We start from the raw sequence: 12,213 nt of genomic DNA, 5'->3' as shown, positions 1-12,213 counted from the left end.
GCGCAGTGACGCTTTCAGGAGCACCCGCTGCTGATTGGCTGTCACCAGACAACAGTGGTGCGGAAGACCACTCATCCATAATTCGAGCCGCTTATCCTCAAGTGGGTCCCGGATGTGTCGGTTCTTCCAGCCATTTTCCGGCTGTCGGTGGGGTACTACACTGTGAATCGAGTGCCAGCCAATTGCAGGGCACACAGAGACAAACTAACATATACACCCAGTCACACCTCGGGACAATTTCCTGTTCAATTAACCTGACATACATTTTTGGGAACGTTGGAGGAAACTGGACTCGCAGAAAACACGCAGCCACGGGTTCGAAACCGCAACCTCCGCACTGTGAGCCGAACGTGCTAACCAGTCGGCTGCCGTGCTTACGAAGTACCAACACGTCTTTTTAAGCCTCTAACGGAGAAGTATTCAATACAGCTGATTCAATTGCTCATGATCGTTTTAGGGTTCGAAAGAGCTTGCTGATGAGCTGATCGTACAGACAGGATATGGCTCTCGAGGAACCGGAGTACCCTTCCCCTGCCGTGACGTATTGCGACAGACTTCACATGAGCCCACAGTGCCCTCTGTTGGATTTTGGATTGGATTGGATACAACTTTGTTGTCAAAGGTGCTGTATGTGTGTAACATACAGCACAGAAGAAATTTCTTCCCTCTCAACATAAAACAAGAGGAGCCGCTGCGGGTGTCCGCGCTGCCATCAAAAGAAAAGTTAACAAAAAAATGACAAAAATAATACAATTGTTCTATTTATCACTTGTAATTTGTGATAGTCATACGACTCCTACAGTATACTATTCGGGTAACTCTTTTTTTTTAATGAGATTATTTATTTACTGTTGATTGGCGTGTGCACCATCACTTAGACATGTCACGGAAGCGGCAAACATATTAAGACGCTGTCAATGCAAGTGCTGACTTCAAAATAAAAGCTTATAAAGGTGCAGGAGGTCAAAGTCAAGGCCCGGGGACCAGATCTGGCCCGCCATATCATTTTATGTGGGTCACGAAAGCAAATCAAGCATGTCAAGTTCCATGATGCTTGCTAAAGTCTGAACCAAAATTTCAAATTGTCATGTGTAATCCACAATAACGGTCATTATTCTTGACTTCTGATTTTAAAACTAGTTACCCATCAATTTGTTGTGCACTGTGTATGTAATATGTAGAGGTGATTAAACATTTATATGGTTTTCCAAAATTCATAATGGCCCTCCAAGGGAAACCATAACTACAATGTGGCGACAAAAGTGAGTTTGACACCCCTGCTCTAGTTTTTCATGATTTGGACAAAAAATACACAAACACACAAGGCTACTGAACACATTTACTGTGAGTAGGCATTTCACAAAGAAACAGTGAAATGAGTCAATAGCGGGGAAAAGGATCAGCAGAAACATTAATGATCAGACCAAATACAAACTACAGAAGAGTGCCAGAGAAGAAGGAATTCTGGCATTTTTGGCAAAAGTTGTGCTCTATGGTTGGAACAATGTTTGCATACTGTTGCGATCTTTGATACGTGTGCTCATGTGGTTGCACGTAGCCCAGCAAACATATCACAGTGCATCCAGGATCATTATGCACATTACGGACCATGAACGTTTAGCATGGATAATAGTGACCCAATACCATACACCGTGTTACCAGAACACAGTATCATAAAGAGCAGACATAGAGCAAAACGGGCAGGAAACAAGAAAGATGATGCTGTTATGATTTCTTGTCATAGCTACGAGAATCTACTAAATACTGTGCCATGTCAAAAGTATTTCCCCATTTCCTGATTTCTTAGTTTTTTTGCATTTGTATTTTACAGGACTCATGTTTCAGGATCAACTAACCAATTATAATATCTGACAAAGGCAATCACTGAAAACACAAAATGCCGTTTTTAAATTATCAGTATGATTTTATTTCTTCAGGGGGAAAATCCCAAACTTGTCTGGCCTTCTGTGTCTTGGTTTAATTATTTTCAACACTTGTGATAAACATGAACAAAAAATAGATAAAACTAAACAAATTAGGACACTGGCAAATACTTTTTGATGGCACTTTAGATGAAACAAATTTGAATGAATTGTCACATAAAACTTTGCTACCACTGGCAAAACATTGCAATACAAGGTTCTTCTACAAAGAAACACTAGCATTGGGACAAACAGTCGGTACATTTGAATTGTACAATACAGCAACGTTTGCCTAAAACGGACATACATTTGGAAATTGAACATCTTTTAAAAGCGTCATCAGTGCTACATCCTGGACAGTCAGAGTTGAGATTGGAATGACTGTACCTATTAAACAACAAAATAATAATTAAAAAAAAGATTAATCTGAATGTTGAGCGAGAAGTGGCATTACAAACTTTGGAGAAAAAATAAACTTCACTTCATCGTGCCACATGTAATTTTTTTGTTGCACGCTAACCAAAGACAGATGTCGGATGAAGAGTACCGTATTGGCCCGAATATAAGACAGTGTTTTTTGCACTGAAATAAGACTGAAAAAGTGGGGATCATCTTATATTCGGGGTCTCGACATTATACCCCATCACGACGCTAGATGGCGCCAGATATAATTGAAGCGAATGCTGAACTTGACTTCCCTGGCCAAAGTGAACCCCTGTCACGAAGCATAAACATAAAAATAGCGGTAGCACGAAGAAGAAAAATAAAAAATAGCGGTAAGAAAGAAAAAAGAAAATAATAGAAGAGATAACAGAAAATGGAGAAACGTAGCGACAATCTGGAGAAAAGTGGGTCGAAGATTGGCCAGGTTAACCGGCAGCTGAGGAGAAGTTATGATGTAATTTACATTTCAAAAACCAGAAGCCATTCATTTACGAATGTGATTGCACTTTAGTTTACATATTTAATGGGTTCAGATATTAAGATTTGAATGAGGCAAAATTACATGCTTTTTCTCTCAAATAATGTTGTAATCATTTGTTTCAGATGTACTGTCATTATTTTCTGTATAAAAAATAATTTGGTGTTCAAAAAGTCTTTTTTCAAACTTAAGTCTTGAAAATGAGGGGGTCGTCTTATAATCACGGCCGTCTTATATTCGGGCCAATACGGTATTTTTAATTCGATGCAAAACCCATCAAAGTTATCAACGATATCAGAACCACAACCATTTGCAAGCTTGTCATTCACTGAGGGTCTTCTTAACTTCTAATTTCTTACCTTAAAATCAATGCTATTTCAAATATTTGTCTCGCTTTAAAATGAAGAGAGAGAAAACAAAATACCAAAACAAGCCTCTAAACTTGGTCTTAACTAAAAGTTTGGTCTCTCTTAAAAAACTGAAAAATAAAATAGGAGCCAATTTTAAAGCCTGGTGCACAAGGTTATTTGGGCTATTTTTCTCCACTTTTTGTCCCAACCTCAGACCACAAACACCAGATTATTATGTCAAGTGTATATCGACTTTTGGCTCAGCCTGTTTACCTCGGCTCTCTGAAACCATTGATTTTTTTCTCCCCAAGTGCATTTAAATACATCCCCTCTGTGGCACGTCATCAAGCAAATAGCAGAGTGAGTGACAAGACCAAAGAGACGAGATGAGACTCGGGAGGGAGATCTTTGAGTATAACTCTGAGGCCAAAGGCCACCAGAGCCTTCAGTGGAAGAGTCCAACATCGGCATGGCCTAAGAAAGTAAGACAGTCGGATTCCAAAGTCATGTTGATTGAATTCTTCAATTTGATAGCCGTCCATCATATTCTGCCTTTTCATGCCACAGGGCGTTTGCTTCATTCCATGCGCAAGAACTTGTTGCTGCTTCACCCTGACAACGCAGCCGCTCAAAATGCCCTCATCTTCCGACAGTTCCAGGCTGAGAATAACATTGCCGTGCCGCTCCCTATTGAACTGACTCTGCTCTGTGTGATTTTTTTTCTCTTTCCCAAGCCAAGGGAGTCATCAAGGAGACTTCTTTTGAAGATGTGGCCGACATCAAAATGACTCCGAGTGCAGCCCTGTAGAGGATCCCAGAAGAATCCTTTCAGAAGTGCATGACGGTGTCGCAGAGAAGGCTGGAAAAGTGCCCGTTAGAGTCCAGAGGGATAACTTCAAAGGGGAGAATGTGCGGTTTGGATTTGAAATAGTCAACAGAACGCCAAGTCCCATAGGTGAGAGGCGAGAAGTCTTCTAGCGCCTACAAAGTGGAATTGCCGCTTGGATAATCTTAAATGGATGAAACATTTTGAACTAATTTAAGAATAAAGAAATAACATCAAAATATGCTAGAACCATTGATGAAACTACAGCGAAGATTTAGAGGTTAAGCTGTGCTTGCTGATTCCTATTGTATTGCGCAACTCTGTCTGTTCGCATCTTTGGAGCGCAAGCACAGTTTTGGTTTGTAGTTTTCCAAGAAAAGCAGCTGCTTTGAGTTGAATGCTCCACGACGCTTCCTGAAAAACAAGATTTAAAAAAAAAAAAAAAAAAAAAAAACATCATGAAGCTTGAAACCCGTGTTCACAAAGAGCATGGCTGTGTGAGTAAGGTACCTGTGCCCATTGGACAGTGTAATGGCGGCCTCCCTTGTACATGCTATCAAAACATTAGGTATGAGGTACTCACAGTCTTATGAAGTGAACAGCATCTTCATACGTCATCCCACACTCGATCAAAGCAAGGGCTACCAGCACTGGAGCTCTAGAGACAAAAAGGCAATTCCAACAATAAGATAAGATATCCTTTATTTGTCCCACACTGGGGAAATTTACCGTCTACAGCAGCAAAATTGGGGGATAGAAAGAAGAAAACAAACAAAGTGTTTGCATGCACAAAAATAAATGTTTCAGAACAGAGCTGTACACAGTTCAATAAAGAATGCGCTAGATCTTTTATTGTTATTATTATTCTCATTCATAGTTTGTTTCATGTACAATTCACCGAGGGCACTGGCAAAGAATGGGAATCTGGAGAGCCGAGAGAAGCATTTGAAAACAGCACACGTGAGGTACGATAGTTAACACGCTGCACAAATGCGTCCCATAACGGCACGTCAGGTCTCGGCGAAAGGAGGTGGTGATTTTCTTTTCACAAACCCACAAACTCTTGTGTCGACTTTATTTTTCTGTTTCGTTCATCTTTGGCCGTTTACCACAGTTTAAGATCATTTTAAATTGTTTAAAAAAAAAATCCATCTGTGTGACCGCTTTCTTTGCAAATATGCCATATTAGAATGTGAAGACTCACGGCTAACAAAGAAAATCAGCCAAAATATGTCATGTCATTTCTGTCATTATGGCGAAATTGAGCTGTTATAGCTTTTAATCAGGTGCACTACTTTGCAGTCTGGACATCACGGTAGTGATTTGTTGATTGAACAGGTCTAGAGGTAATTACACCTGGGTGAGTTCAGTGACAAATGAATTCAGCTTTCTAAAAAAATATGATTGGCCACAGTCGTAATTTAAAAAGGGGGGGGCAGGTATCTTTGAATGGATTTTTTTTCCCTTAATCAATAAAGTCTCCACTTAAATACTGCATTTCATCTTTACTTCGATTATCTTTGTCTGATATTGCCATTTTTTGATGTTCTTAAACATTAAAAGAGGAAAAAATCTGCAATAAAATATGAATTTGTCAAGGAGCCAAGTACTTTTTTCATCGCAATGTTTGTAAATCATATTGAGAGCACAAGTGTCAAACTTGAGTCCTGCACGCTTTAGATGTTTCCCTCCTCCCACACACCTGATTCAAATGATCTGAAAACAATCCTGATCATTTGAATCAGGATCGAGGACCGCAATTTGACACCTGCGATCTTGGGCAATCATACCTTCCCAATCCAGCAACGCAATGCACAGCCACACAGCTGCCAGGCTCGTCTCGGAACTTTGTCTCCAAAAGACTCAGCCAACTTTCAACCACTTGATCGGGAGGGGCAGAGCCATCTTCAAATGGCATGTCCTAGAAAAAAGATAATGTGGATTCAGGGAAACATCCATATCTGCAGTTTTATGTTCTGTACTTTCTGTATCTTATCCTGGACGCCTCCCTGGCAAGGCGTTCCAGGCATGTCCCGCTGGGACGGGGCCCTGTGAATGACCTCAAAAATGCTGGAGGGATTTACACCGACTGTTGGCTGGCCCGGGAACACTTCAGCATCCCCGGGAAGAGCTGGACAAAGTGGCTGGAGAGAGGGAAGTGTGGGCTTCCCTGCTTAACCTGCTGCCCCGGTGAACCAACCTCGGACAAGCATAAGAAAATGGACGGATGCAGGCACATGCACAGATTTGTGGGAAGGTGGGGGTGGGGGGGGGGGTTAAACAGAAATACAGGCCACCCCTCCGTTGTCAATAATTTAGATCATTGTTGGCGCCACAGCACAACATGTGACAGGGATTTCGGTTGGCATTGGAGATACATACCGCTTCAAAAATGTGCATTGCGCATGCAGGACCTAACTGTATGCATACACATAGGGCTGTGCATAATTCCATAGAAATATATATCGCGATAGATATGCGATTAGAAAATGTGTTTGATAATTTTTTGGAAAAAAAAAGAAATCAAAAAGCAAACCCTGATATATTTTCATTCATATATACAAAAGCATTACGCCTTTTATAAAAGAGCCATCTGCGAAAGCGGCACGAGTACACAGCACTAGAAAGTCTTGCGGTTTTCTTGTCCTTATCCAATTAAATCCAGAGGACAGCCAGATGACTGTGCGGTTTAAAATGAACAACTCAATAGCCTACAATTAACCACATTTTGTTAATGCAGCCATTACCTGCCAGTTTAGCGGTTCTCAGACACACAATCTCCCGCTAGCTTCCTACCGCTTTACCCCTGACTGCAATATTTATCCACGAAAATGTGAAGGGATACCCACATAATTTTGTAACAACACAAACTGCCTATTACAATGTACTGTTGGGCAATTATGTTCAGACAACTTCCAAGGTTCTTGCTAAAATCTGGAGTACATTTTCAAATCGTGGTAAATAAAAACATCGCAATTTTCTTCTTTCCAAACCTATTTTTACAATAACTTCAACAATAGTTGAACAAATTACTGTCTTTGACTTCAGATTTCAAAATGACGTAGTCATAAACATGTCCTGGGAACGCAGTGTCTTTTGTCTAAACTCCCCTCAGTCCCTGTCCCTGTCCTGACCCAGAAGGAGAAGAAAAAGTGAATTGGAGGCAAGTAACTTACAAGAGGCTGCATGTTTACTCAACTCTCCAAGCAGCCCATCATATTGTGTGCACTGCTTAGACGTACCCTCCAAAAAACCCGAAAAGATATGCTGATAACCAGTGACAGTCAGTTTTGGCAGGTATTGAAAGCTTGACTTTTTAAAACCACCGTCAATCGTCAAACCAGTGACCGGTTCATGCCTACTTGCAGCTGAATTATGAATAACCTATAACTGACAAGTACGGAAGCTGAACCTGAAGTAGCCTCAGAATTGGATGTGAAACTCGGAGCTCTTCACATTAATGAGAACCCAAGAAGGAATTCACAATTTCAAAAAAGCGCACATCATCCCCTCTCGTGTGACACTAATTCATCGTTGTTTAAATATTAAACAACATCAAATAAACAACAGTAATCAGTTTATCCATAGGAATGGTTTACGAAAAAAAGATTCTGCTGCAAACTTTAATGCAAAATAAATGTAGACGGGATTATTTGATGGAATGGTCGATCGATGGTCTGTACTTGAGCTGAAATAAATAAATACATACATAACATATACAGCGAACCCTCGTTTATCGCGGGGGTTATCAAGTATCAAGTACAACTTTATTATCAAATGTGCTGTATGTGGAACATGTTCCAAAAAGAACCCGTGATAGGTGAAATCCGTGAAGTAGTCAGCTTTATATTTTTTATACTTAGGATACAAGACAATGTTGTACTATGGAATGATAAATATAACAAAAATAAAAATATAAACGTTTTCCTACAAATAACTATGATCGTTTACAGAAACAATGTAAAATAAGAATTTAAATAGTCAATACGGCGTTGGACACATTGTGACTCATGCGTATTTCACAGTTCCTTTGCCTTTGCCTCTTTGTTCAGATTCCGCGCCGCTTTAGCGTTTTTTTTTTCTCCTGAAGGCTGTGGTGCGGGGGTCTTTTTCCGAAAGAACATAGCTATTGTTGGGACATATCTTTTAAACTATTCTCATTCAAAGTTTGTTTCATCTGTAATTCACCGATGGCACTGGCAAAGAATGGGAAACTGGAACGCCAGGAGAAGCATTTTAAAACGGTACACGTACGTATGATAGTTTCTGCACTTAACATGCTGCAAAAGCGGGTCCCATGTCTCCGCGTCAGGTCTCGACGAAGCTAGGCAGTGATTTCCTTTTCACAAACTCTTATCTACTTTCTTTTTCTGTTTGGTTAATGTTTGGGGCCGTTACGGCCACCACGATTCATGTGTGCGTGCGCACGCGTGTGCATGGGTGGGCACGCACGTGCGTGTGTGCATGCGTGCACGTGCGCTAACAGGTTGATCACGGGAGGTTTGCTGCTTGTTAAGCAGATCTTTAGTCAAAAAAGGTTGACATTGGTCTACATCTCTTAGCCAATCAGGTTGCAAAACACAATGCACGGTTTAAAAAAAAAAAAGCCTAAAAAAAAAATCTGCATACATTTTTATTTTTTTGTGAAACAGCGAACCCGTGAAAGGTGAACCGCGTTGTAACGAGGGTTCACTGTATACGTTATATACACATTATTATTATAATGTGTATATAATATATTATATTATATACACATTATAATATTATACACATTACATAAATCAATACATTTGGTCACTCACCATGACACGAATGCCTTCTTGTTCCACTGGTGCCTTGTCATAAGTGGCAGCACACACTCTTACCAGGGTGTTAGCTCTATATGCTTTTAGATCCTTTGAATCGACACAGATTTCAACGTCACAACAAACTCTCCAAACAAGTAATATGACAGTTGTTATTGAAAGTTAAAAAAATGTGTCCTACCTCTATAAACCTTCCAAGTTGTGCATTAGTGGGGTTGTGTGTGATGAGGAACCTTAGAGAGTCATAAGAGATTTCCACTGGTGCAAGTCGGTTCATTTTCACACCCACGGAAGTTTGCTACTTAATGGAAAAGTTTTGTGAATGGGAGAGAAAATCTTTGGAGTGAAATGGGAAAACAAGAGCAAATGAAATCAGATCAATCCAGGCTTCCTTTGGAAAATGTTAACCCATCCAGAGAAGTAAATGAAATCAAGCGATGAGAGGAAAAGTGGAGATGTTGAGACCACAAATAATCAAAGCCTGTGCTGTTCACCAAGATTTCTTCACGTGGTTAAACAGGATGGCAGGGAAGACCTGCCAAGATAACAACACTGTATTACATTGATATCTTGTTTTACTACTATTATTTAGCACCCAGACTTACTTGTGGGTATGTGTGTGTGAATGGCAGTGCTTTTGTCTTTCTAGTGTCTGTGGTTCACTTGTCCACAATGAGCAGTAGGTGCTGGGCTTGGCAGAACTCCCTTTCACGCCTTGCAACTGCCATACATGAGCAGCCTGAGTTAAGAGAAAGACAACAAAATATGGGAGGGTTAATTAATTTACTAACTCAATGACTGAGGATGTCTCTGTAACAGAACTCCAGACTAACTTTTGTTTTTACGAGGAGCACAGACATCTCTAGCCAGGAATTTTAGGGGCACAAGTAGAAAATTCAAAGTCGACTTGCAAAGTAATCATTGACTCCACTCATTTTCATTGACCTCTTTATAATTGGGCTGAAGTGTGGAGCATGGGTTTGTCAGCAACCAATAAAAAGTATTCAACAAAAATAAATGAACAAATAATAAACATTACTGGTTGCACTGGTGTAAGTAAATGAAACTGTTACTTGATGGGACACGCATTCCCGAAATATAATTCTTGTGCCAACAAGCTCTTAGTGTGGGGGTGAGGGATGGGTCAAATTAGTGAGGTTTGGCAACTGACAATTACATTTTTGGGAATAAAAATGTTAACTCAATAATTACTCACTGTGATGTGAGCTGAGGAGACAGTTCATTGAGCACGCACAGGACAATGTGACGGCTGCTGTATGTAGACACACCATTGATGAAGATGCTGGTTTGCTTCTGCTCACGGCTGACAACGGCCTGCTAGCTTGATGCTAAACTGTTGTGCAATAGAAAACACGGGCTTGAGGGTGTCTTGCAGCGGGGAAACGATAAATTGAAGTGACCGCAATAGAAAACACGGGCTTGAGGGTGTCTTGCAGCGTGTTCGGGGAAACGATAAATTGAAGTGACCACACATTGAACAGAATTGTCAACGAAATCATCTTAAGTAACAGTCACATATTGCGTCGCAGTGCTAAGTACTGGACCGTTAACTATTCGGAAGGTCTTTCGAACAGATTTAGATTACGTTGAACAATAATCGACGGATCAGTTGCTGTCGAGTGACATTGATAAAGTCGACGGTTCAAATAGGTTTAGATGATAACTAGAGTCGATAAACTAAATAAGACGTCGAATAAAACTTCCCAATAAATGTCTTATACTCCACTCGAATTAAATGATGTGCAATGTAACGTTAATTAAGCGTGTGACGTGACATTACACTATGACAACCCGTGCAAAAACATCGTATGCAACACAAAACGAGAAATCTTAATTAAACTGTATTTACAGCGAATTCGTCCCAAAGAGGATCTAAGAAGGTCGGTTAGAAAAGGACAAAACAACCAGGTTCCAAAAGGAAGGCACAACGCAACCAAGTACGCGATTACTGCACTGTATGGCGAAAACATCACGTACCGCCTCCTCTGTCTTCTTCGCCTTCTTTTGTCATGTATCCGGATGATGGCAAACCAGTGCAGTAGCGCTGCCTAACGGACTGGAGTGTAAACAATAGAAAGGCAGGAAATAAGAGACGCACGTAAAGGTTGCATCCATAACAGCAGAGAGAGCAAAAGTCCTCACACGCTATGCTTAAATAATAGTTAAGGTCACGGTTAGGCAAATTAAGGATTGAATGGTCATCAGCGCCACTGGGGATGGGAAGGCAGTGGGCACATTGAACCACACATTGCCTAACCAGATATATGTCAAAAGCGCCATTTTAAGTACTACAGTATACAATAAATCTTTTTCATTAAACCAATGTTCAGCAGAGTATCTAAAAGTTGATGCTCAAAGAATGTTTGGAAGATCGAGTGTTCAAGTGTTTGAAAAATCATAACATAACCACACACTGTGATTTTATTTATTTTAATTTAATATTTAATTTTTCTTCCAGTGCAACGAGCATTAAAATGATTATTTAAGGATTATTAGAAATACAGTACAGATAGATAGATAGATAGATAGATAGATAGATAGATAGATAGATAGATAGATAGATAATGGAAATGCCTGCTCTACGGCAATACAAATACCGACACTCAGTTCAATGGATTTCTATGGGCCATTCCAGAAATCGAACTTTAAACAATCCACATTCAAAATATTAAAACACGCAGTTTCTCAGTATATTTACTTGTCCTGAGAACAAGTCTAAAAGAACAAGGAGAAAAGGATGCCTGAAAATAGTCTTAAAAATACCAAATAAGTCTGGAGTACGCCGTAAAATGCAATTTTTATTCTTGCTCTCCCAATGATCAAATCGAATCTTTAATGTCATTTTTAAGTGATCTGTTTCATTGCTGACTCGTATAATTGTCGGAACATTTGTTTTAATAAACATCATATTTTAACTAATAAGTATTATTCATGGAACGTGTGTCCCACAACATGCACGCAACCCCATAACATTTTTAGCATGGTAGAAAGAAGAGGAAAGAAGTGAATCACATGATGCGCTGCACTTGACAGCACAAAAAAAAAATTCCAAAAGAATGGTACTGACGCTTCTATTTTTCATACTTTTAAAACAAAGTTAGCCTTGATTGTGCAACCCTGTTATGAATATGATCATATATCCATCCATCCGTTTTCTGATCCGCTTATCCTCACAAGGGTCGCGGGGCGCGCTGGAGCCCAGCCCAGCTATCTTCCTGGGTAATAACATTTAGAGATACTGAAAGTAGGCATGAAGAAATAAGTAAAAGGACATTAGATATAGAACACTTGTGACACCAGAATAGGATGGTAACTACTGTATTATTGTAACAATGTTCGTATATCGACGGGATTTATAGGATCGATC

General features: G+C 40.0%; 1 protein-coding gene and 1 long non-coding RNA gene across 3 annotated transcripts; both read right to left on the bottom strand.

The window, feature by feature from the left end:
* Positions 1-3,383: 3,383 nt before the first annotated feature.
* Positions 3,384-10,879, bottom strand: LOC109519729 (protein tyrosine phosphatase type IVA 2-like). 2 transcript variants are annotated; one of them, XM_019876443.1, is made up of 8 exons: positions 10,824-10,879; positions 10,042-10,179; positions 9,431-9,564; positions 9,007-9,360; positions 8,823-8,915; positions 5,811-5,941; positions 4,604-4,678; positions 3,384-4,434 (listed from the first exon to the last, which is right to left on the bottom strand). In XM_019876443.1, the coding sequence occupies exons 4-8, from the start codon at positions 9,100-9,102 to the stop codon at positions 4,323-4,325; spliced, it is 507 nt and encodes a 168-aa protein (XP_019732002.1). In that variant the 5' UTR covers positions 9,103-9,360; positions 9,431-9,564; positions 10,042-10,179; positions 10,824-10,879; the 3' UTR covers positions 3,384-4,322. The 2 variants fall into 2 exon arrangements, with proteins under 2 accessions (XP_019732002.1, XP_019731993.1); XM_019876434.1 differs by lacking the exon at positions 10,824-10,879 and adding an exon at positions 10,696-10,817.
* On the bottom strand, positions 6,009-8,700 carry LOC109519741 (uncharacterized). The gene is made up of 2 exons (XR_002169017.1): positions 8,495-8,700; positions 6,009-6,130 (listed from the first exon to the last, which is right to left on the bottom strand). It is a non-coding gene; the product is annotated as an uncharacterized LOC109519741 (long non-coding RNA).
* Positions 10,880-12,213: the final 1,334 nt, after the last annotated feature.

The sequence above is a fragment of the Hippocampus comes genome, unplaced genomic scaffold (assembly GCF_001891065.2).
Source record: "Hippocampus comes isolate QL1 unplaced genomic scaffold, H_comes_QL1_v1.1 scaffold107, whole genome shotgun sequence".
Lineage (NCBI taxonomy): Eukaryota > Metazoa > Chordata > Actinopteri > Syngnathiformes > Syngnathidae > Hippocampus > Hippocampus comes.
Note: the sequence above shows the minus strand (reverse complement) of the source record. Positions and strands in the feature narration are given on the sequence as shown.